At 37.9% G+C, this 22,883-nt stretch overlaps 10 protein-coding genes across 10 annotated transcripts; 3 read left to right on the forward strand and 7 right to left on the reverse strand.

The window, feature by feature from the left end:
• The first annotated feature begins 208 nt into the window (after positions 1 to 208).
• SOCG_02452 (phospho-2-dehydro-3-deoxyheptonate aldolase) lies at positions 209 to 1,657 on the forward strand. Its single transcript, XM_013160945.1, has one exon. The coding sequence runs from the start codon at positions 239 to 241 to the stop codon at positions 1,355 to 1,357; it is 1,119 nt and encodes a 372-aa protein (XP_013016399.1). The 5' UTR covers positions 209 to 238; the 3' UTR covers positions 1,358 to 1,657.
• Positions 1,658 to 1,926: 269 nt separating this feature from the next.
• Positions 1,927 to 4,150, reverse strand: SOCG_02453 (RhoGEF Gef1; the record flags this gene model as incomplete). The annotated part of the gene is made up of 2 exons (XM_013160946.1): positions 1,927 to 4,074; positions 4,133 to 4,150. The coding sequence occupies 2 exons, from the start codon at positions 4,148 to 4,150 to the stop codon at positions 1,927 to 1,929; spliced, it is 2,166 nt and encodes a 721-aa protein (XP_013016400.1).
• A 274-nt stretch (positions 4,151 to 4,424) lies between these two features.
• Positions 4,425 to 5,679, reverse strand: SOCG_02454 (uncharacterized protein). Its single transcript, XM_013160947.1, has one exon. The coding sequence runs from the start codon at positions 5,462 to 5,464 to the stop codon at positions 4,766 to 4,768; it is 699 nt and encodes a 232-aa protein (XP_013016401.1). The 5' UTR covers positions 5,465 to 5,679; the 3' UTR covers positions 4,425 to 4,765.
• A 398-nt stretch (positions 5,680 to 6,077) lies between these two features.
• On the reverse strand, positions 6,078 to 6,908 carry SOCG_02455 (40S ribosomal protein S9). The gene is made up of 2 exons (XM_013160948.1): positions 6,833 to 6,908; positions 6,078 to 6,780 (listed from the first exon to the last, which is right to left on the reverse strand). The coding sequence occupies exons 1-2, from the start codon at positions 6,845 to 6,847 to the stop codon at positions 6,214 to 6,216; spliced, it is 582 nt and encodes a 193-aa protein (XP_013016402.1). The 5' UTR covers positions 6,848 to 6,908; the 3' UTR covers positions 6,078 to 6,213.
• Positions 6,909 to 7,193: 285 nt separating this feature from the next.
• Positions 7,194 to 9,545, reverse strand: SOCG_02456 (DNA replication pre-initiation complex subunit Sld3). The gene is made up of 2 exons (XM_013160949.1): positions 9,419 to 9,545; positions 7,194 to 9,361 (listed from the first exon to the last, which is right to left on the reverse strand). Exons 1-2 carry the CDS (start codon positions 9,458 to 9,460, stop codon positions 7,289 to 7,291), a joined length of 2,115 nt encoding a protein of 704 aa, XP_013016403.1. The 5' UTR covers positions 9,461 to 9,545; the 3' UTR covers positions 7,194 to 7,288.
• A 691-nt stretch (positions 9,546 to 10,236) lies between these two features.
• On the reverse strand, positions 10,237 to 13,385 carry SOCG_02457 (M phase inducer phosphatase Cdc25). Its single transcript, XM_013160950.1, has one exon. It carries the CDS (start codon positions 12,463 to 12,465, stop codon positions 10,678 to 10,680), a length of 1,788 nt encoding a protein of 595 aa, XP_013016404.1. The 5' UTR covers positions 12,466 to 13,385; the 3' UTR covers positions 10,237 to 10,677.
• Positions 13,386 to 14,060: 675 nt separating this feature from the next.
• On the reverse strand, positions 14,061 to 16,401 carry SOCG_02458 (hexokinase 1). The gene has a single exon (XM_013160951.1). It carries the CDS (start codon positions 16,089 to 16,091, stop codon positions 14,640 to 14,642), a length of 1,452 nt encoding a protein of 483 aa, XP_013016405.1. The 5' UTR covers positions 16,092 to 16,401; the 3' UTR covers positions 14,061 to 14,639.
• Positions 16,357 to 19,649, reverse strand: SOCG_02459 (Cullin 3). Its single transcript, XM_013160952.1, has 7 exons — positions 19,483 to 19,649; positions 18,047 to 19,425; positions 17,895 to 18,004; positions 17,785 to 17,852; positions 17,571 to 17,744; positions 17,110 to 17,519; positions 16,357 to 17,048 (listed from the first exon to the last, which is right to left on the reverse strand). The coding sequence occupies exons 1-7, from the start codon at positions 19,522 to 19,524 to the stop codon at positions 16,877 to 16,879; spliced, it is 2,355 nt and encodes a 784-aa protein (XP_013016406.1). The 5' UTR covers positions 19,525 to 19,649; the 3' UTR covers positions 16,357 to 16,876.
• SOCG_02460 (TIM23 translocase complex subunit Tim15) lies at positions 19,638 to 20,538 on the forward strand. Its single transcript, XM_013160953.1, has 2 exons — positions 19,638 to 19,939; positions 19,995 to 20,538. Exons 1-2 carry the CDS (start codon positions 19,692 to 19,694, stop codon positions 20,287 to 20,289), a joined length of 543 nt encoding a protein of 180 aa, XP_013016407.1. The 5' UTR covers positions 19,638 to 19,691; the 3' UTR covers positions 20,290 to 20,538.
• A 110-nt stretch (positions 20,539 to 20,648) lies between these two features.
• SOCG_02461 (membrane bound O-acyltransferase) lies at positions 20,649 to 22,839 on the forward strand. The gene is made up of 6 exons (XM_013160954.1): positions 20,649 to 20,946; positions 21,009 to 21,442; positions 21,486 to 21,605; positions 21,653 to 21,823; positions 21,879 to 22,551; positions 22,602 to 22,839. The coding sequence occupies exons 1-6, from the start codon at positions 20,700 to 20,702 to the stop codon at positions 22,706 to 22,708; spliced, it is 1,752 nt and encodes a 583-aa protein (XP_013016408.1). The 5' UTR covers positions 20,649 to 20,699; the 3' UTR covers positions 22,709 to 22,839.
• The last annotated feature ends 44 nt before the right edge of the window (positions 22,840 to 22,883 follow it).

Consider the following 22,883-nt stretch of genomic DNA (forward strand, 5'->3'; position numbering starts at 1 on the left):
ACTTTATTTTTTTATATGAAATTGATCCAGGAATTCCATTCCAGATCCTATCTTTATCGGTTTACTGATGTGTCCCCTAAGATACGTTACAGCACTCAATTCATTTTCTGTGATGGCTTTCCATTGCGATATTAAGGATAAGGAAACGTATTACAGAGCTAAAAAAATTTTGATGGTCAATATAACTGATCAGAAATTTAACAGCTGTCTTCCACAAAACACAAACCCTGTAAATAAAATGGACAAGCATATCCCTCTTTTCCCTGGCTCTAGTACCGTTACTGGAAAAGCAAACGAAGATAGCCGTATTCGCGGTTATGATCCCGTGATTTCTCCTGCTTTGATTCAAGCTGAATTAGCAGCTTCTGACGAACTCCTTGACTTCGTTTCTGACCAACGTCGTCAAGCTTCAGACATCATCTCTGGACGTGACGATCGTATTCTTGTTATTGTTGGTCCTTGCTCTATCCACGATCCTGCTGCCGCCAAGGAATATGCTAGCAGATTACAGAAGGAGGCTGCCAAGCACAAGAAGGATTTGCACATTATCATGCGTGCCTACCTTGAAAAGCCACGTACTACCGTTGGCTGGAAAGGTTTGATCAACGATCCTGATTTGGATGGTTCATACAACATCAACAAGGGTATTCGTGTTTCTCGTGGTACATTCTTGGAGCTCTTGCAACAAGGTGTTGGTATCGCTTCTGAGATGCTTGACACAATCAGCCCTCAATATTTGGCTGATTTGGTTTGCTGGGGTGCCATTGGTGCTCGTACCACCGAATCTCAATTGCACCGTGAGCTTGCGTCTGGATTGTCTTTTCCTATTGGTTTCAAGAATGCTACTGATGGAAACATCGGTATTGCAATTGATGCTATCAACTCTTCTAGCAACCCTCATCACTTCTTGTCTGTTACCAAGCAAGGTGTTGTAGCTATCGTTACCACCGAGGGCAACCCTGTTACCCACATCATTTTGAGAGGTGGTAAGAAGGGTACTAATTTTGATGCTGCTTCTGTTAATCAAGCTAAGGCTGATCTTGAAAAGGCCAAGCTTCACCCTAGTATTATGATTGATTGCTCTCACGGTAACTCATGCAAGGATCACAACAACCAACCCAAGGTTGCTGCAGCCATCGCTGAACAAGTTGCTGCTGGTCAAAATGCTATCAGTGGTGTTATGATTGAATCCCATATTCACGAAGGCAAGCAAGCTATCCCTGATGAGGGTCCTTCTAAACTGAAGTACGGTGTTAGTGTCACAGATGCTTGTATCAGCTGGGAGCAAACTGTCAGTGTGTTTGATAAATTGGCTTCTGCTGTCCGTGAACGTCGTACTAAGTTATCATCTGCTTAAAATGAAAAGTCTATTGTCTGTTATGTTTGATTAAAGTTTTGGTGGTTTTGGCATAGTATCCTAAATTTGTTAGAAGCTAATCTCTACGAATATAGCTTTGGGGGTTTGGGATACCAAGAAAAGGAGAAATTGTTATTTACTCAATAAGAAACTTAATATTTTAATTTTTGATAGTTATATCTCTTATACATTATACCCTTACGCATTCAATAGTGTTCATTATTTCTGTGAATATAAGTTCTTTTATTCATTAGGTCATTAAAATATGTAAGATAATACCAAAGCTCATAATTGCCTCAACAACAAACGAGAGTAGTAAGAGATATCAATATAAGAGTAGAAGATCCATCGTCCTTCAAAGTTGAGATGTGTTATGAACATTCTTTTATAAAATGCTAATGCTAACCAGACGTTATACAAAAATGTAAGATTCCTGAGATCTCCGTGACCTTAATATGCAAAAAATATAATGAAAGAAAAAGAGCCATTCAAAAAAGAATGTAACAGACAGTAGTGTAAAATATTTAAATGAACGATTTAAATGGCTGTATAAAGCTCTCGTAATAATATTATAGATTTTGAGAAAAAGCCAGCTTCTTCATGGATTCCTCCAGGCATTGTTGGTCTTCGTAATGCATCGGTTCAAATGCACGTACCAATGCTGCGAAGTCGTTACTTTCCTCAATAATGCTTAATCTTAGTGATTCTGGTATAAGGAATATCATGTTTTCGGCGTAGCTTTGATATATAGAACACTGTATCCTATATAAGTTCAAGAACACAGAATGAAATCCGCTGTCGATGCAATCCTGAAGATCTTTTAATTTCTCAGACGAGATAATAAACTCCGCAGAGACGATATATTGTATCACCTTTTGCATCATTTTTACCATATGCGCTGCCGGTTCCTGAACATCCGCTTTTATTTGAGGTTCTATCTGAGATGCCGTATTCGATTTCAACATAAGAGCAAGAAGATGGAATTTCCGCCAAGCCTCGGGTGATTCTTCGGAATCCACATTGCTCACGGCTTCTAGGTTTGCCAGAATTCTTTCAAAAACCGAGAACCCTTCTAAAACATTAACATACCATACGTCGATACTAGATTGAAGAGCCTTAACCACTGCAACCTTTCTTCGCAAATCCTGAAGCACATTTCGCTGAAAATTATAGCGTCGATCATTACGGAAATCATAGCTGCTCGCGGACCTTGACTTGCTGTGTGAAGATTTATTTAATAGTGCCCATCCAGCATCACGTTTATGTGATGCACTTAACGAGCCACGTTTATGAGAGGGTTTTTGTTTTTGATTAATATTGGCAATTAGCTCTTGCAAAAGCTGATAAGATAAAACAAGATCAGGATGCTCGGGATTACTCTCTGGGGTAGTATCAATAATCTTTTGAAGCAACAAAGGATACTTCAAAAGACGTTGAAGTGGTTTGATAATTAAGCTACCCAAATCCCAAGCATTTGTATATTGTTGAACCATACAATCCCCTTCTGTGACCCAAGTTGAGACCGCAGGTTTTTCTCTCCACTTTGTTATGATTCTGAAAACGGCATCTTGTCGATTACAGTAACCCGAATAAATTTGACTGATATCTGTCAGGCTTTCAAGAAAAACAAGTCCAAGGTTACAAGGAAGAGGGTCAAAAAGCTTTGTGTTTTCATTTATATTCCAAGCCCCTTCACCTCCCTTATATAATCGATAATGAAAATCGACTGAGAAAGTAAGAAGCGGTTCAATATCGCCAAACACAGTTTGAATATCAATAGTATTGAGAGCATTGCATTCATGAACGCGTAAACCATAACACTGTTGAATTGCAATTAAATCATTAAGATAGTTGGCTTCCGTCGTCACCAATTCTTGTATAAGATTTGCCCTTTTCTTTATACGTTTATAATCAGGAGGTAGCGCTTTCACATTCACATGGCCATTGTGTCCATCACTAAGGCTTGTAGGAGTAGGAGGCAGCGAACTACCCAACTGAAAGTCTGAGCCAAAATCATCCTTTGAATTGACGGAATTTACCAGCGGAGAATCATATTTGCTCCGCAAAGTAGGAGATCCGTTAGGAGAAAGAAAAGATGTGTTAGAGGAGTAAGAAGAAGGAAAGTGTGTAAGTGTTGTACTAGAGCTATCCTCCTTATCCGAAGGACCTGAACTGGAAATTGGTAAAGAATACGGAGAAGCTGTAGAGTTTGTTAATGTTCGCTCACTATTTGTATCTGAGAGTCTGCGCGTCGAAGTCATCGAGCCAAGACTGAAGTATCTTTTTTTGTTTGTACCAGCATCAGAAGGTGGGCGTCGAGGGATATTTCCGTAATGTTTACCAATTGGTGAATTTTCAGAATTCATTGAGTGTGCCTTTGACTGTGGTAATTGAAAGGATCCCTCAGAAAAGTATCTTCGGTGCTGAGAAACGAAGGGAACAGATGCATCAAACGGCTTCCCAAGTAGGCGAGCAAATGGTTTCCTAAACTTGCCTTCACTTCGAGGAGATATGAAATCAAAATGACCTCGACGAGAAAAGCCACCAGAGCTGTTATCGCTTGAACCTAAGTCAACAGAAGAGCCATTAAAAGAACCATGCCCTGGAGAGATACTTAGGTTTACAGATTTGCGCTTTATACAAGGCGTACGATGAAGTTTACTCGTATTGGGAGGCCTCGGAAGGTCTCGATTTGTCAATGCTTCCATCGTGTCTGCCTATACAATACCATACGAGTCAGAGAAAACGAACCACCTAGGCAGTTATTGTACTTACAAAAGATGGAGATGTCATAAGTGTATGGCTTCTTCTATCTAAAACAAAAGCATATGGTAAATAAATAAAGGAAAGGCTGAACTTCCTCTTGTTTACATCAAGAGAAACAGAGTAACGTGTTGGTAGAGTACAACTTACGTTTCGTGTACCCAGTAAATTTCTCGCTGTGTTGAGCTACATTCGATTGCGTAAAAAGAGACAAGAATATTTACAGTAGTGCGATAATAAATAGTAAAGATACTAATAATAAACGAGGATTTATGGATATTAATACAATTTGTATTGGAAAGAATATGTAAATGCTGTTTCTTTTGAGAAACTTAAGAAAATTCATTGATGTGTGCAGTCCCTAAAAAACCGTATAGCTTGACAGCCTTTTCGCCTAAAACGACGAACCCACGCATTTTGTAATTGAACTATAAAGCAGATCATGTTTCTTTGGAGAAAATGTGACAATCAAGCTGACATAACGAGTCAAAAAAATTCGTAATCATCATAAACTGAGAATATATGCAACGAACAAAGGAATGATCCTATATGAGAAGAATACACGCCCATGGAAGGTAAAGGATTGAGTAATAAATACAGAAAAAGAGAAATAAAAGAAGCAGGAAGAGAATTTTAGGCTTCAAATCATGAAGATACATTTTCAACGATGGTTTTTAGCACTGGACACCAGCGAATACAGTTGGGAACGACACCACTACACATCATATCAACAAGGATACCTTTGGCATCAGCATTTTTACCTTGGAAAGTTAAATGAGAAACCTCTGAGAGTTTCTCAAGCCATTCATCATCAAACGTGTCAAGAAAGCCTGGTTCTAAGAGACTCTTTTCAACTCGACTCTTAAGCATGTTATGAACAGCCGGATCTAAAGAAGACTTAGATTCGAGCATACTCTGGATAGACCTTTTAAGAGTAGAGACTTCTGTTCTCTTGGGCATGTTACTTTCTGCACTTTTCAAACCCGCATACTGATCTGTTTCTTGGTTCTCTTTTGCAACTTCAGTATGTCGTCCGTTCAATGGCAAACGACCCTCCGCATTTAAATGGGCAGAGGGTTTCGGTGGAGCTAATGCTGTAGGAGAACTGACCTTGGAAGGTATTGTAGGTGGTACATTCAATGAGGGCTGTCTTTGGGGTATTGGCGATGTGTGCGAATCTTCCAATGACTTACTAGCTTCCTCATATACCAACCGTCGACTAGAAGCGGTTTTCTTCAACGAGCGACTAGGATTCTGTGAAGCGTTGATCTTTGATTCCAGAAATATGTGGGAAGCAGGATCATTCCAATGGGATGTGATTTTTCCAGTTTGGTGAGAAGTCATAGTTGTAGCTTTTATTTACTGCTGCAAACGTTACTTTATAGAGATGCGATATACGAAATTCAGGCAACAAACGTGTTTAATATGAGAAGTTAAACGCTCGTAAGTTCCGTTTACTTAATTCTCCAAAAAATAAATTTATGAGGTCTGATGCAGGTTCTGGTCAGGTTACTTTGACTTCCTGCTTGAACTTTCCTTCAAGCACTATTTAGACCTTGCGCCATACTATGCTTTCCCTCAGGTAGCAACCAGCTATGTTACTTAGGAAAATAAACAAACGAGAATGTATCCAAACAAGAACTGAAGACAAGAAGGAAAGGTCTACTTTAAAAAAAAAAGTTTGAATATTAAATAGTCCATTCTTTCAGTCATTATATCTGTTCGTTTCAAGTTTTAATAATGAAAACCACGTATGTACAGAGCATCCACCCTTGGATGACTTTGAAATCGACGAAAAGCCCGTTAATCACTTATTACTCTCCATAACAGGGCAGACTACCTAAATCCTTAATCAGTAAATCCATAATAAGCTAGCTCTATACAAACCCAAATACCTTACATGCGATCCTCGTCGGATCTCTTACAATTTCTATGTCCCCTACAAACTACTATTTCCAGCAACACAACACGTTTTCCATATGCAATCACAAATAGACCTTCAAACTATTTTTCCTATATAAGGCAAAGAAGCAGAACCGGGTAGAATACATTCTTCTATGTGCACATAAGTGCTAAAATTAGAACCGTTTAATTTACTCTTCTTCAGCTTCTTCAGCGCCTTCACCACCCTCTTGTTGAGCGCGGAGGTGCTTTCTCTTGCAGCGACCAGGGCGGCCACCACCGTAAGGAGAGGTAAGGGCAAAGTCAATGTGCTTTTGAGAGTCCAAACGGACAACGAAAGAGGGGACATTGACAATTTGCTTACCAACACGGATGTGACGTTGGTAGATCAAGACACGAGCGTGGTGGATAGACTTAGCCAAACCAAGCTTGAAAACTTGAGTTTGCAAACGACGCTCCAAAAAGTCTTCAAGACGAAGAGCCAAGACATAATCAAGCTTCATACGGGTCTCGTCCAAGATACCCAAACGAACAAGACGACGAATGATGGCATTACCCTCAAAAAGACGCTTAGGGTCCTTCTCGTCAAGAGTCAAAAGCTCACGAGCAGCACGACGGATCTTAGAGAGAGTAAGGGCGACACGCCAGATTTCGTGCTTGTTTCTCAAACCATATTCACCAGCAAGCTTGAGTTCAGCATCAAGACGAGCTGACTCGAAGGGACGGCTAGGCACCTTGTAGGTCTTGGATTGCTTGCGCTATTTTTTAGTTAGTAATGCATCATACTTAATCATTCTGTAGATAACTTACAGGTGCGGAAGGCATTTTTGTGGTGAGGAAAACTCTACACCTTCAGACATGGATGTGTTGTGAAGCGTGACTGTTTGGTTTGTAGGGTAGGGTTACGTTAAGTGTAAAATTCCATTTATGCCAGCAGTTGCCTTTTGCCAATGTTAATTAAAGAATATATACTTGAAATCGTTTATTTTTAAATTGATTCGATAAATTTAAGTCGTATTGTAAATATGGACTTCTATGTATTGTACTTGTGGAAGATTGTTTAAAAATTATACTATCGAGTATCAGTAACTTTTTCTTTTTCAATTACTGGTACTAAAGTAGTCCATGTTTTGATGTTATGTGAATTTCTACTCAAACTAGTTTAATAATTGGTAAAAGTGCAATAATTTGAATCATTTATAAAATATAATTATTAATCATAACATGTAACTATGGGTAAGACATTAGAACAATTGCTTTTGCTTTTTATATCTGATCCTCGTCGTTACTAGTATGTAATTTTCGAGGAGTAGTAGGTATACAAACGAAGACGTTAGGTTTCATAGCATTTCGTGAAGGGGAATCCTGAATGACTGGATCATCTGAGATAACTTTAGTGGGCGAATCGTCAGGCATTCTCCTGTGAGTAGCTGTCGGTGACTGAAAACTGGCAACTAAGGACGTCCTCTTTCGAGGGGTTGCCTGAACTAAAACAGAATTGGATTGCTTTCGCTGGTCTGAAGTATGAACTGAATCCGAAAGATTATCAAAAGAACTGAGAGTCCTTGATCGAGTAAGATCTTGTTTTGCAATACCTCCCGAAGGTCTTTGCGGTAAAGCATTGTTAGGATCTGAACTTGCCAACAACAATTTCTCTGTAAACGACAATTCCGAAACACTATTTGACTGTGGTTGTTCACTGAAAGAGCTTCGTTGTCGAACTAATGATCCGGAAGAAGGAAGCGCGACTTCTCTGTTTCGAATCCGGGACATATTGTTGGTTCGCTTCTTCAAATCTTTTTCAGTAAACGATGTTCTAGAGTCAGAGCGTGTAAGAGAAAAATTTGTATTAGAAAAGCTTCCTTGACGTCTAAGGTTAGATGATTTCGTATCTCCGGGCGACGAAGACGATGACACCGGTGTCTCGCTGCGTAACCTTTTCAAAGAAGACGAAGAATCTGTATTTGACCTAGATAAATGTTTAGAGCGGCGTGAAGTGTGCTTAGTGAGCGGATTCGTAAAGTCTGGTAACAAAGATAAACCGTTACATTTCTCCAGTAAAACCCTAGCAATTTTGGGAAATTTAGAAGAATAAAAAGGAATAATACCTTCTTTGCAAAATTTTAGCAATAAATCTTCAGTTGAATTAGGGGGTTTTTCCTCAATTGTTCTCCGAATACACAGTCCATCAAACACAAATTCCAGTTGAAGCTGAACCTTTTCAAACAAATTCGGCGGTTCTTTTTCTTTTTTGGAATTGGCTTTTACTTTTTTTATTTTGTCACGAGAAGATTTTTGGGTAGCATATTCTGGGTGTATCTTCAATAATAGATACAGCACCTCAAAATTTATAAGTACTTTCAATTCGTATTCTTTTGATTTTAAATATGAAAACTCCTTTAGAAAATCGGGTTTCTCAGTTTCATGACTATCCTTGTTTAGAACGTTTTGTAACCACTGGCGATATCCATGAAGCTCAATTTCCATTGCCCCATCGCCGAGCTCCAAATGCCATGCTCTTCCGTCCAAATGATCTTGGAAGCAGTTTTGCAAATTTTCCTTCCAGGTTTCTACCGAACGTATACTTGATAAGAACTTCAAAAGCTCTTCTACCAAGCTTTCATCCTTTGTTTTCTTAAAATAATCCAAAGCGTGCGTGCGGTATTTTCCAACTAAATGCTTCGCATAAAACACCACAGGCGTTTTAGTCATTAGCAACTGATAGAAATATCCTTTTCTTAGTGAATCTGTTAGATTCTCCAAAGTTGGGAGCGGGTCCTCTGAATGAAATACTTTTATATCCTCAGGTTCTTCATGGTTGACATTATCCTGTTCGTAATCTGGGATAGGATGAGAGGACAGGATATCTTTGTCATTACTGGTTGTTTTGTTCTCTTGTTCATTTGCTAACGTCGAACCAGATCGAATGTCGTGAAGTGTCTTTTCCATAAACCCAGAGGATAAAAGAGAATTTTCCCTTGAAACTTTTTTCAGAGGCTTTACCGTTGAGCCAGACTCGATAGATGTGTTCGTAGATTCCGATAATTGATGATTGGCAATCACTTTCAATGACCTAAATTCGACTTGGTCTGAAAGAAGTATTAAGGCGTATCTATTATCTTCGACGTGTTCAATGGCTACAGTTTGGCTTCCATATAACGTTTTGACACGTCCAAGAAGCACATTCATACCAGCTGGCCGAATAACTAAAAATTGTAACGAAGAGCAAGAAAACTCATGGTATTGAGGAGAAGTGCACCATCTTAAGCAAATATACTGTCTTGGCACTGTGATAAGGGGCCAAACTTCCATGTAAGACTTTTCCCAGTTTGCAGGTGCCTGTAAACAATGGTTAGTTAGCTACTTTTTCCATACAATTAAAGGAGCCAAAATTACCCTTATACAAAACGACTTTTTAAATGCATGGCTATTACTCATAGGACCCAATCTTCCACGTTTAGTTGGAATCCAAGAATATTGTTTTTTTCTAGTTTGCAATCCTTGAACAGTTTCTTACCCTGCAGTAATGTGCGTAAAAACTATATACCGTATCGTTGTTGTGCGGGATTTGTATATATGGACCTAGGACGATATACAAGTGTTACTTATCTAAAAGTCACAAAGGGTGTGCTAAGGAAATTAATAAACATGGAATTGTAGGACTAAAAAAGAAGTGAACAGATAGAGGGTGAGCGCTCAAATACAAGGCTTATTAAAGTATTCTATCATATATTGTAAGATTAATTGTATAACAATCAAAGAATATTGAGCAAGTCAGTAAAGTAGTCTGGCTCAAATTTCCTAGGTGAGATGCTACTCATTAAACAATTCACCACGACCTGAATGCGAATTGTATAACTGGAATTTCAGGTTTGTAATTTTAAATAAAAAAAATCGTATCTCTTAAGCAATGTTAACTGACAACTTGTATCCTAAAAGGATTCTTATTCATTTACAACACAAAATCTAATCGGGATCATGATTCTTCCAGTTATTTTACTAAAAAATTCAGTAAAAAACCCAAAAATAGATGAATTTTTATTTCCAAAAAAGTGTGCATCATTTAGTGAATTTTTCTGGATTGTTTATTTATCTTTTGTAATGCACCGTTCTTTTGTATTATACAATTTACACCATCTCAATAATATTATATAGCATCATACTAGCCATGAAAGCACTAATAAAATACATTAGTGATATACACACTATGCTTTGTCTGCTACAGCTTAAAGAAAATAATAGATACCACAGAGTAAAATAAATGACCGAATTGAAATTTGATTTCACAACAAAAAGGAATAATTTATAAATTCTATGTTCTCGACAGCTTATTAAGGGATATTTAGCAGTACGAAAGTATCTCAACTGTTGTGTCGAATAAGAATTAGACTGCATTAAAGGGACTTCTTCGTTCATACATTACTGTGTTTTGGCATTTAAAAGATAAATAAAATACCAACGAAAGTTTAACAATCACCAACCATTTTTGCAAAGAAACCTCGTCTAAAATCATAGTCAGAACAAAAACTGTCGCCGAAAAGCACGAGAAATGAAATCTGTCAGGATTGCCAATTTTAGTAACAAAGGAACCATTTCAATATATCAAGGTAAGTAAAAAGTTATACAAATATAATTGCAACAAAAAAAAGCACACATCAAAACCTTCTCAAATTTGATAACGAATGCGTTGCCGTAGGGGAGTCATTAATACCGGGAGAAGCCAACAGGCTCTGGCCAAAAGTGTAACTTTTAGTACGAGTAAAAGTAGTATTGCGCTTAAAATTATTCATAGCTTTGGTACAAGTCATTACATGAGATGCATCATTCATCGGAACATAATTAACGGGATTGCAACGATTTCTATGATTTTCATAGAACGATTTATATCCTCCATGTAAAATATATACTTCCGGATAATAAAGAAACGGGTAACGATGACTATTCATTTCGCGATCCGTATTTCGAAAGTGCAATGCCATATGAGGAGCTCTGTGTGCACTATGTTCACAATGGAAAATGAGTGCTGTTCGACGAACTAGAGGCTTATTAAAAAATGTTTCAACTACCGCTTGTTTAGAGTTTAGGTTTATGGCATTAGCGATATGGCCTCCCAAATACTCATACTCAAAGCGACAATCCACTATTATACAATCATCAAACATATCTCTATAATATCCATCCAATAGTTTTAACAATGTATCCTGACTGATTCGCTTTAAAGAATCCTCTTTTACTCCAAAACATGGTAAAGAGAGATTTTCCACTTGAGATGATATATATTCATCAGAATCTTTGGTCGATTGCTTAGCTGCAGGAGAAACGGTATCTTGATATCCCCATAATCCTAATCTGGTCGACTTAAGAAACATACTGCGGGTACGACGAAGTACTGGAGTATCCTGCTCATCAAATTCGTTTTCCTCACTCACAGGGGGGGCCAAAGGAGTTGGAGGAATATTTTCAAAATTGTTAAAAGGCATGGAAACGATGCCAGATCGTCCTTTAACTGGAGATGCTTGAAACAAATCGTCCAGAGAATGTTCATCCTCGTGACTGGCATCATGCAGGTCGACATCAAAATCACCTTTATCATCATCAATATCAACATGATTCACCGTAACGTCGTCCAAATTTTCATTCATGAAAGTCTGGTCATTATCCGACATACTATCAAGTTCATCTACATCGTCGCTCAAACAACTAGAAAATATACCATTGGAATTACCGGAGCGATTGCATGTACGTGAGACAGCATAGGATAGTTGTTTATTTATCTGCGCAGTTGGAGGCTTACGTTTATTAATAGAGTAGGACGAACTAGAACGGGATCGAAGAAAAGGAGGGGCGGCATTATTTGAAGAACGGGATCGACTTACAGTTGGACGAAGATACAAATCAACGGAGCCATTGCTGCTTGAACTGCGAGAAGAATCATTCAATTTAGAATGAAACGACATTGAGGATTTTGGTTTAAACTTAGAGGCAATGGATAGAGGTCTAGGAGAAACTAGGTTAGGCGTTACTATGTCTGTAAACCTTCTAGGAGGATGCTGGAGAAACCCAGAAGGAGACAAGGCAGTGTTGGAGGGGGACTCATCCAAAGGAGATGTGATAGGAGCATCCGTTGGAGGTGTTTCAACTGTACAAGAAAAAGAGCGAAATAATGTACGTCGGGGAGTTGGAAGCGCTGGGCTCCTGTCTATGTGCATGTTCATTGAAAGGTCCGCGGCAAGGGAAGATGCTGGGGAGGTAGAGGAACGGCCTTTACAGAAAGGATCCATTAATGAGGAATGAGGCTTCGACTTCTGAAAGAATGAATCCAAATCAGAATTAGGGTGGATATTTTCTGGCTCCAGACGTAAGCGTCGAGCAGCTGGACGGATAAGGTGTTGTCTATTAGACAGTGACTGGGACAAGGAAAGTGAAGACAAAGGAGAATCCATGGCTTTGTACGAAAAGAATTACAAGCGCCGGGGTTGTTTAATATAAAAAATTATAAAAGGTAGGATTAAAAGAAGCTGGTGAACAGAAAAGACTGGAGGAGAACGAATGATTCCGTGCAACAAAGGATAACAAACGAAAGAATAGATAGAAGACGCAAGCCAAGTTTTAGTGTTTCCGTGCCAAGGAAAAGGGAAATGAGACCGAAGGTTTGGTGAAAGGAAGAAAGGAGAAGGAGCAACCAGAAAAGAAAAAAAAGTAAGGAACCTTTCTTCTATAAAATAAAAGGATTTAAAGAGTGAAAAAACCGTGCCAAGTGACCGGGGAAAAGGGGAAGAGGGTGAAGGAACAAGAGGTGAAAAAAAAAGAGACAACAAACCCACCAACGAGACCTTATTTACCAAGTAACCAGACAAAGTTGAATAACCAAAGTAGATTTTTTTTAAAAAAAAGAAAAAGCAGGGTTTTAATTAGCTATTACAAGATTGTTGTTGTAAGAACTTTAAATTGTCTTTAGAAAAAACCACAAGAAGCCAATCCTAAACGAACAACTTCTGTGAAGAATAGACACTTGTTTTTTCATAAAAACACAGAAGCAACGAGAACTTCCTTTGAACACCTTTGGAAGAAATCTAATTTCTCCAAAGCAGTGAAAACAGGAGGACGATAATCAGAAACTGAATCGTCAAAACTGTTGACCAATAGTAAAATTAGTCTTGTACTTTGCTCACTAAACACCGTTTTGTTGTTCAAAAGCGAGCGCTCGGAGACAATCTACAAACCAGTTCAAACGCCAATAATATATCGGGCAATAAGCCACAACAATCGAGCAGAAGGAATCTTACTCAAATAATAAGTAAATGAAAGAAAAATCGGTATTAAAGGATCTGAAAGGGATGGAGGTTTGGCGGTTTGAAGTAGTTGTAAAAGGAAAGTTACTATCTTTCCCCTCTTCCTGATTGAGACTACCTAGGAGGAACAAAAACAAACAAGAGTAACATGTGACCTTCAATGTTTTGCATGACACCTGTACATCCTGTCATGTGACAGGCATATCGGCTTTCAAAACTACCATAGGCAAATACATTAAAAAGCTAAAGGTTATATTTCTATAGAAATATCTTTGTTCCGCGCATCCAAACCTGTTAATCATTGAAGATGACATTTTCCCAGTTGACGACGTCATATATAAACAAGTAACATCGTTACCGCCGGCGTCACAAAAACAACAAACGCAAAAAGATCTAGTTAATTCAAACAAACAAGTCCAAGTTAAACAATGCTGTGAAAAACAACTAGTCTGTTTATTAAGTATATAACCTATTTATGGTCTTAAGCTATGTTTACCACACGTTGCTGTGGTAACCATTGGGTTGAATAAGTAAACAAGTTCCCTCGAAGACCCGATATTCCCGATTCGTGAATCATGGAAACGTCAAACTTCTTTGTTTCCAGAGAAGATCGAATGAAATAAAATGAAGAATTTGATTGTGTTCTTATTTATACCATCTTATCCTATTTCCACTGCCTTTTGTCTCTACACTTAATACCAGTCAGTACAATACCTTTTAATTTTCCTAGTTTACTCCCTTCTCCAGGCTAACCCAGGTCCTCCGATTTCCATCCAGTTTTGATTGTTGTTTCATTACCCTTTTAAAAAAGGTTAAACCGACTTTTTAAGTGGTATTTCTTCTAAAAAAAAATCTCTAGGCTAAATCGTCATCTCCTTTATTCATCGAAGATATGGCTCCATAGAAAGATCCAAACAATTACAAAATCACTTGGGAATATATTAATAAAAGGCAATCATTCTAGGTTATGGACGAATACAAAGAATATCGACGATAAAAAAAAACGAAAAGGGTCCCTTCAAAAGAAAATTAAAGACGTCTATAATTTCTAAAAGCATTTATGCTCAATTCTCCCGCAAAATCTTAGTCGGCCATTATATAAAAATAGATTCCTAAAGCGAAGAGTAAGTCTATCACCTTTTTTTTCTTTTTTTATTTTATTTTTTCTTTCAATAAATAAAAAAACTCGCAAGCGAACCCTTAGGCATTTGAATTTCTCATCTTCCGTCTACCTATTAATGGACGTTGCAAACCAAATGACAGAAGATAGCCTTCAAGTATGACGATATTAGGTATCCTAGGGACTTGCATGCTTTCTCTGCTCTTTACTTTCTAACCTTGTCCAATGCCTCCTTAGTTAAAGCTTTCCCCTTAGCTTGAAGAGCACTCACCAAAGCTGCACCAACGCCACTACCGTCTTCAGCAGGAGCCGTAATAACCTTGCTGCCAATATCCTCGCCAAGAACTTCCTTAAAGGCGGCTTCTAAACGCTCCTTAAAGTGAGGGTATTTGTTATAAACACTGCCATCGGTACCAACCATCATGGATTGCTTCTTGGTCTTGAGAACAAGGGCACAGACACCACAGGCAGATAAACGAGCAGCGCGCGTGCCGATTAATTCACAGACACGTCGGATCAAATGACGCTCTTCTTCAGTGGTCGCTAATCCGTAGGAGTTCTCAAGCAACTGTTGAGTTTCATCCAAGTTTTCAAAAGGATCCACTTCAATCATACTCAATACTGAGGTATCCATGGCCAGTGGGTCACGAAGCTTGCTCACATCTTGACCAATAAATAAAACGCCGTTCTCGTACAAATCCAAAAGAATACGGCGCAAGATATCCCCCATGTAACATCCTGCAATCATCTTTTCGTATGTTTGCAAACCAGGACGTGGGTGGTCGGCGTCAATAGCCAAATCGTACTTGGTACGAGGTAGGACAACATGCTGGTTGTCAAAGTCGCACCATTCGCAGTTGATAATCATGGACATGTCAGCAGGCAAACGATAGTCGTGAAGCTTGGGAATTTCATCGAAGCGTTCAATATAACAAGCATTGCAGCCGGTACCAAAAATGACACCAATTTCGGTACCTGGTTTTGTGTAATTAGAAGCAACGAGAGTACCAGTGGTATCATTCAAGACGGCGTTCAAAGTTACATTGTTGCATCCAACACGCTTTAAAGCTTCGTTAAACAAAGGGACAATTTTTTCACCCTCAACACCGTCAATATCAAATCCCTTGGTCCAAGCAATCAATATTGCATCGTCAATTGATGTTTGCTTGCAAGGGTAGGAAAAAGTGAAGCCAATTTCCAATTTTTTGTCGCCTCCAGGGTGATTTTCGTCGACAAACTTTTTGACACAGGTAGCAATATAGTCAAAGAGCTCTTCACGAGTACCAGTCTTCAATGCTTGGGGCAAACGGTACTTGTTTTGGATGATGTCGAATTTGCCGTTCCCTTGAACTTCAACCTCGCAAACACGTAAGTTTGTACCTCCCATATCGAGGGCCAAGTAAGAACCAGTTTCTGAGCCATCAGGACAGCTAGTAACCCAGGTAGGTACCATGGGAATATCACCTGGTTGATTAGTCAAACCACGCTTCAACTCAGAAACGAAGCGTTCAGTGACGCGCTTCAAAAGATCGGTTGAGACGGTGAATTGAGACTCCAACTCATTCAAGTGGTCTAGCAATGTCTTGTTGAGCTTAATCGCAGATCCCTTACGAGAGGGAGTACGAGAAGGCCAGTGGTAAGCATCATGCAAAGACATTGTAATCTTACGGTATTTCTAAGTAGTAAACAAAAGCTAAAAGAAAGAACAACAGAATAAGTAAACGACCGTGAATACTAAACTATTATTAAAGCTCGATGAAACCCAATAACAATCAATCAAACCAAGTATAGAGTATACAGTACACAAAAAAAGCAATTCGCGTTTTGTGTACGCACGTCTATTAAAAAAAGGATTATATATATATGTGGTTTAGTTAAGTGAAGAATTCAGCCGATTAATTTAACCGCGTATCCAAAGGAAGGGTATGACACCAACATAGCTACGAGGAAAACACTCCGGTTCTGTAGACCCATTTGCCGTAAAAATCCGGATTTTTATATCTTGGAATGGCCGATACCAAATTTGAAGCATCGGCCTCAATGACTTCACTTTCGGTACTTCTACCGACTATAAGAATCTGTTATTACTTTGGAAATGAAAACATTGTGTAGAGAATCCAAAACAAATCAACACCAATATTAAAATTGAACACAAATTCATCATACGAATATCGATGCTTCCATAAGATATACCCTTTGAATAAATAATTTTTTTAATACAGCATCTACTTCACAATTCATTCATTATATTTCAGTAGTAATCGGGCTGAACAGACATTTCATTTCTTATAACAAACCAAAGAAATTTTTGTCATTGACGACAGACATCCTACCCTGTTAGCTTTATCCAAAACGTTTTCATCAGTCACATGAACTTGATTAATTGAGTAAATCGTTCAATTTTTATTTTCAATTTTAAACCTTCTTTAAATAAACATTCCATTACGCAAGGTATTCATAGACTCGACCATTATCTGCGGATCGTTGCAAGTATTCTCGTTCAATCAAAGCTTCAATCCGTCGTTTAATCATTAAAGGATTTGGCTGAAATCGGGAACTCAACTGACGAGTAACTTCAGCTACTAATTGATTGTGTTCAAGCGTTTTCCTATCCCTGTACTCGTTAGTAATTTTGGCTCATAATCTCTTTAAAAGAAAAGAATCATTGGACATACTTCATTACGCGAACTAGACAAGCATCCGCTTGGTGCTTTCTGGATTCATCCACCTTCTCCATTGTTCGCTTTCGTTCACTGTCGTCTTCAACACGAACCTGTGCAATTGTAGATATCTTTAGTCTCGCCATATTTGAAGTAAAGTTCTCATTAAACAAGAACCGATCACCAGCATTTATATCTCGACCCTTTGGATCCTTCAGTAGGACCTTGTATTTGGCGCAAGCAAGACTCTGAAGATTACGTTTTAAATCGCCTGGCTCAAGCTTTGTTTTTTGAAGTAGCTCTTCGTAAGATAAACTTTCAGATTCTTGCAAATTTTGAAACTGTAAAAGGATTATAAGAGCTATTGTCGACACATTAAGATCGTGTTTACGTTTTTTAAACTGTACTCGAACATCGGCACTTCCCTATCAAGCAAACATTAGCTCTTTGCATTTTGACTTGGCCTCTTTACATACCATTGAGGGATACCAAATGAGTTTTCTTCCAGTATGCTTTGAAAAGTAGAAGTTCGAAAAATGATCAATGGAAGGTTTCAAATACTCGGGAAACTCGCATGAAATCTTCTCAGGAACAAGGTCAATTGGCCAGAAAGACGAAGCCAATACAGACACATTCAGGTCAAACGGAGGCTAAATCTGTTAGACAAATACTGGAATTTATAGTTCTTACCTTTCCAGAGTCTTCTTGATCATATGTCCCTTTATATTCATTTAGTAGCTCTTTAGACAACCGCATATCTTTACTAGTTAGCGTGAACGCAAAGCATATCGATTACTTACCTGTGAACATTCCCTCCAATTTTTGAGTAAACACGTTGCCAGCTTCTTGCTTTAAACGGCCGATCATACTTAATTCAGCATCATCCGATATCGATCTGTTATTCAGAAGCCTAGAATTGTTAAGATTAATTTCAAGTAACTCAAAATCATACCTCTTTGCCAAATGGGTTTTATAGTATTTTTCAAAAACGTCCTTTTCAGATAAAAATCGGAACAATACAACTGAATTTTGTAATGTCTTCTCCACTGATTCTTCAGATCTTCCTTTCAAATCCCGCTTCAAATTATCATCAATGAACAGCGAAGTAAATTCAGGAGCTCGTGAATACGCATTTACAAAGTTAGAAAAAGAATCAGACAGAGAGTTCATTACATATCTGTCCTCTTTCATACTTTTAAGCACGATTTCACGAAGCTTCTCCCATAATTCCAACACTTTCACTACCCATGATGAAGCGGTTGAAACTTTTGAAGCTTGCGAATTTCCTTGAGGATCTTCTTTGTTTAAAGCCAACGATCCATTTATAAGTCTTCCCTTTTCAGAAATATAAGCGGCAAAGAATCTTTTTATCGAAGGAATACCCAATTCCACTATGGAAAACGTGTCGTATAGAGAAGATAACCCCGCCAAGTTATATGAATCAAGCATAGCGAAAAATCCGGAAACAGGCTTGGCCAACAGGTTATCTAATTGTTCTGTCAAAAGTTCTCTCTCAACTACAGAAAGTAATGCAAACGAAACTTTGGTGAATAGATACTTTTGTGCTCTTTCTTTTTCTTCTTTCAACCTATGGTTGGTCTTTTCAAGATACTCAAGAACATCATAAGCTCTGAAATTATGTTGAGCTTCTCCTTGATAGAATGTGCGAGTCACGTCTAAGAACTTTGGAGTAAATATAACATCGTACAAAGACTCGTTCGTAGATTCAAATGGAAGAGAGTTAAGCATATCTAGACAAGAATTAATTAAGGGGCGGTTTATTGAATCACCGATTCGCTCCAAATAAACCAAAGTAAGAATACAAATTCCGCTTTTTCGACCAATCTCAAGGGAACTAAAAAGTACGGAATCTCGAAAAATCAATAAGCCAGCATCATATATAGGCATAACACCTGAAGATTTGGAGTAAACTTTGTCTAAGTACTTCAAGACGCTGGAAATCATTTGCATAGACACTAAATGCTCTTTCCAGGCATTCACGAGATTAGACAAAAATAATGTTGCAGCTTCACTCTTTTTCATTAATGCAGATATATCATCTTTGTTTTTAACATAGCTCCAGTTTTCAGCTTCTAACAGAGATTCAAAGCTTCCAGCTATCCAAGGAGCTACTTCATTTTCTAGCCTCGTCTTCAATACTTCCTTAACATTCCTATAGAGTCTTTCTCCATGCTTGTGAAGCACAAGCGTGTACGCATTTCTATACAGCTCTTCGAAGGAAAGTTGGGACGTACTTTTGTTGAAAATATCTTTCACAGCATTATGCAAAACGCCCCAATGAGCTTGATAATCTACTTGATTTGAGGTAAACTAAACGGTTAGACGACTCTTGCTTCTTGAATGTTGAGATCAAGTTTTTGTCCTTACTTTTCGTGGCGCCCGAATTTTTACTTTTGATGAGCGCTGCATTGAAGTTTTAATTTATTATAATAATGTTGTCCTTTTTTTGTTTATTTCAAAGAAGAGACGCAACTCAAGTAGTCTCCTGAATAGGATTGGGTAGTGTAAAGATGTTGGTTTTTCTGGTGCGTACAATCCTTTACATACAGCTAGCAAAATCTGAACACCGTCGAAGAATGATGAGAAATTTGAGGATTTTCCAAAGGGTTTCTAGTAAATTTTCAGTAATTTGTTTACCAAACCGGTTATTATTCTTCCATGCCAACAAATTATCCCCTTTACAAAGACAGGCGGACTCTTTGACCAAATGCTATTTCCACTGCAGTACTAATTTACGCAACGATTCCAGAGTACCAATTTCTAAGTCTACGGAAAATGTAGAGCAACCAAAGCCTGCATATCATATCACTTTTACGTGCACTGTGTAAGTTTATACAGCAAGCTTCTCCATCAATCAATGATGAAAACTAACAAAACAGTTGTAATCATCGTTCTGGTCATAAAATGTCGAAGCAGGCATATCACAATGGCACAGTTTTTGTTCAATGCCCCCATTGCAAAAATCGACATCTCATGGCAGACCATCTCAAAATTTTCAGTGATAAACGAATCACGATTGAGGATATCCTTTCAAATAAAGGCGAGATTTTGAGAAAAGGATTTGGCCAAATAGTTGACGGAAACGTTGTTGAAATTGAACCTGATAATTTGAGAATCAAAGCAGATTTCAAGGCCCCTTCTTCTGATAAATCTGCTTCTACTAAAAACAACTAATTAGCTCTGAACTGATATCTAGTGTCTTTTTTGGAGTACTTGTGAATTGACGAAACATGTACTTTCGAATCTGCTTTTTGGAACATATTATTCACTACAAGGTTATTCAAGTACAAAAAGATAATTAGGGAATGAATAATATAATTGTTATTTGAAATTATTTAGAATACTGGAGCTCCATTTTTAATTGCTTTTTATTTTTTTAATTTTTTTAGTATAAACGACTCTTACTATTAAATGTTTACATGCTCACTCGCATAAGTAGGAACTTAAGTGTTTTAACTTAATTAGCGAAATGCCTGTCTCTTACGTTGGCCGTGGTTAAGTGCAGTGCGTTAAACAGTTTGTTTATTTATCGATGTTGGGCTTCCTGATTTTCTCCAATCTCATTTTTGACTAATGTTTGAGGCATGTGTCGAATCTTTCAATATAATGTATTAGAGACCTCTTCTGCAGATCGGAGGACGTCTGTAAGTTCAGCAAGTAAAGCACAGCCAAACACGAAATCTCAATCTTCTTCGCCCACTGCAGGATCCTTCACGAAGGAGGTAGAAAAAAGACGAAATGCTTGGTTTACTCTTGAGTTTTTCCTCTACTACGTTTTTATCGGGTCAATTATTGTCTTGGGCTTTTATCGACTTTCTATGATTAGCGTTGGTAAGTCTAATAAATCTTGAAGCTATGATTGCGGTGTGTCTGGATAACTAATAAATTCACAGAAAAACACCAAAATTATCCTAATTTAAAAAAGCACTTGAAACCAGGATGGATATTTGGCAAACCTGTTGACGTATCCGACCATCAATATGCTAGTTTTCGAGAGAATATTCCTATTTTGCTTGGGGTGATTGCTAGCTATTTTTTTCTTTGGAACGTCGTTCAGTTAGTTTTCTCTCATAGAGTCCAGAACAAGTTGGCGTTAAAAAACACGTTCCGTCTATGGTTCTCATTATTATTTTCTTTCGTCGTCTACGGTTTCGGAATGATCTATGTCTTTTCAATAATTTTTATTTACTATTTAATTGCGAAAGTCTTTCGAGATCACAGTCTAAATCCTCTTCTTTCTTGGGTTTTGAGTATTTTCTTGCTTCTTTCCAAAGAACACTTCGGTCACTATAAGTTTGGAAATATCCACCCCCTTTTCTCTTTTTTTGTATGTCTATTTACTAGATTTTGACTAACAAAGTTTTCTATAGGACGATCATACCGGTATTTTAGAAAGGTGGTATGTCCTGTTCAACATTACCATTCTACGTCTAATCTCGTATAACCTTGATTACTACTGGTCGATAAAGTATTCTTTTAAAATATTTTCCGTATGGATCCGAATGAATTTGCTTTCAACAAACTAACATTCGCGTAGGCAACTGTAATTGAGAAAGAACGGAATCCTGATAATGTGTCGTATTCTGATCGTATCCGACTGAATTGCAATCCAGAAGATTACAACACCAAGAACTTTCTTACTTATGTTTTATATGCTCCATTATACTTGGCAGGCCCAATAATAACATTTAATAACTTTGTGTCTCAGGTATATCTTACTATTTTTCGTGAGCCCTACTTTTGCTAACGTTTATTTACTACAGACAAAATACCCAATCAAATCATCAATAAAATACAGGAATGTTCTTTACGGTGTTCGTTTCCTTGTGTGCGTTTCCTTAATGGAATTTGTGCTTCATTTCTGTTACGTTAGTGCTATTACAAAGGAAAGAAGTCTACACGCTTATACGACTTTAGAGACAGCATTGATCAGTTTTCTCGTATTATTCCTGACTTGGCTGAAGCTTCTTATTCCGTGGAGATTATTTCGATGGTGGTCATTAATGGACAACATCGAACCTCCTGAAAACATAATTCGCTGTATGTGTAATAACTATTCTGCTGTGGGATTTTGGAGAGCTTGGCATCGAAGCTACAACAAGTGGCTGCTCCGTTATTTATACATTCCTATAGGAGGAAACAGGTATCCAATCTTAAATTCTTTTATCATTTTTACTTTCGTCGCTTTGTGGCATGACGTTAGTTGGGAGCTATTTTTCTGGGGTTGGCTTGTTGTACTTTTCATTTTGCCAGAACGGTTATGTTCTTATGCCGCACGCAAATTTGGTTGGGTGCATCTTTCTCAGTATAGAATCATTGCTGGGTTTGGTGCTGCCCTAAATATTTACTTCATGATCGTCTGTAATTTGATAGGATTCGCCATGGATGTGCATGGAATCAAGGATGTTTTAGCCAGATTATTTGGTACATTTGAAGGTACAGTTATGATTTTTTGTCTTTTCTTAATTCTTATCTAACATTTTTAGGAATGTACTTTAGCATTGCTACAATGCTAATGTTTTTTGCTGCCGTACAGATGATGTTTGAAATCCGAGCAGACGAGGAAGCGAATGGAATTGATTTACGTTGTTAGGTCCCTATAGTTAATCTCTTTACTAATTTTCTTATTCGCATACTTAATTAGTTTAATATCTAGATCTCTCCTTTTTCTTTCTTCCTGAAATTGAGGATTTTAAAAATTACTACCTTCAGTGCATTTAGATGTATTATGTTATTAGTTTCTTAGGAGAAGAAGGAATTCTTCTTTC

This window comes from Schizosaccharomyces octosporus (assembly GCF_000150505.1).
Source record: "Schizosaccharomyces octosporus yFS286 unplaced genomic scaffold supercont6.1, whole genome shotgun sequence".
Taxonomy (NCBI): domain Eukaryota; kingdom Fungi; phylum Ascomycota; class Schizosaccharomycetes; order Schizosaccharomycetales; family Schizosaccharomycetaceae; genus Schizosaccharomyces; species Schizosaccharomyces octosporus.

Excerpts from the sequence above, each read along its gene's own strand:
- SOCG_02452 (XM_013160945.1), top strand. The coding sequence starts at position 239 with ATGGACAAGCATATCCCTCTTTTCCCTGGCTCTAGTACCGTTACTGGA.
- SOCG_02454 (XM_013160947.1), bottom strand. The coding sequence starts at position 5,464 with ATGACTTCTCACCAAACTGGAAAAATCACATCCCATTGGAATGATCCT.
- SOCG_02456 (XM_013160949.1), bottom strand. The coding sequence starts at position 9,460 with ATGAGTAATAGCCATGCATTTAAAAAGTCGTTTTGTATAAGG. Across the intron at positions 9,362-9,418 it reads AAAAGTCGTTTTGTATAAGG|GCACCTGCAAACTGGGAAAA; the intron begins GTAATTTTGGCT and ends CATTGTTTACAG.
- SOCG_02457 (XM_013160950.1), bottom strand. The coding sequence starts at position 12,465 with ATGGATTCTCCTTTGTCTTCACTTTCCTTGTCCCAGTCACTGTCTAAT.
- SOCG_02458 (XM_013160951.1), bottom strand. The coding sequence starts at position 16,091 with ATGTCTTTGCATGATGCTTACCACTGGCCTTCTCGTACTCCCTCTCGT.
- SOCG_02459 (XM_013160952.1), bottom strand. The coding sequence starts at position 19,524 with ATGCAGCGCTCATCAAAAGTAAAAATTCGGGCGCCACGAAAA. Across the intron at positions 17,520-17,570 it reads TCATTTGGTATCCCTCAATG|GGAAGTGCCGATGTTCGAGT; the intron begins GTATGTAAAGAG and ends TTTGCTTGATAG. Across the intron at positions 17,049-17,109 it reads TGTCTAGTTCGCGTAATGAA|GGATAGGAAAACGCTTGAAC; the intron begins GTATGTCCAATG and ends TAACGAGTACAG.
- SOCG_02460 (XM_013160953.1), top strand. The coding sequence starts at position 19,692 with ATGATGAGAAATTTGAGGATTTTCCAAAGGGTTTCTAGTAAATTTTCA. Across the intron at positions 19,940-19,994 it reads ATCACTTTTACGTGCACTGT|TTGTAATCATCGTTCTGGTC; the intron begins GTAAGTTTATAC and ends CTAACAAAACAG.
- SOCG_02461 (XM_013160954.1), top strand. The coding sequence starts at position 20,700 with ATGTGTCGAATCTTTCAATATAATGTATTAGAGACCTCTTCTGCAGAT. Across the intron at positions 20,947-21,008 it reads ACTTTCTATGATTAGCGTTG|AAAAACACCAAAATTATCCT; the intron begins GTAAGTCTAATA and ends ATAAATTCACAG. Across the intron at positions 22,552-22,601 it reads ATTATTTGGTACATTTGAAG|GAATGTACTTTAGCATTGCT; the intron begins GTACAGTTATGA and ends TAACATTTTTAG.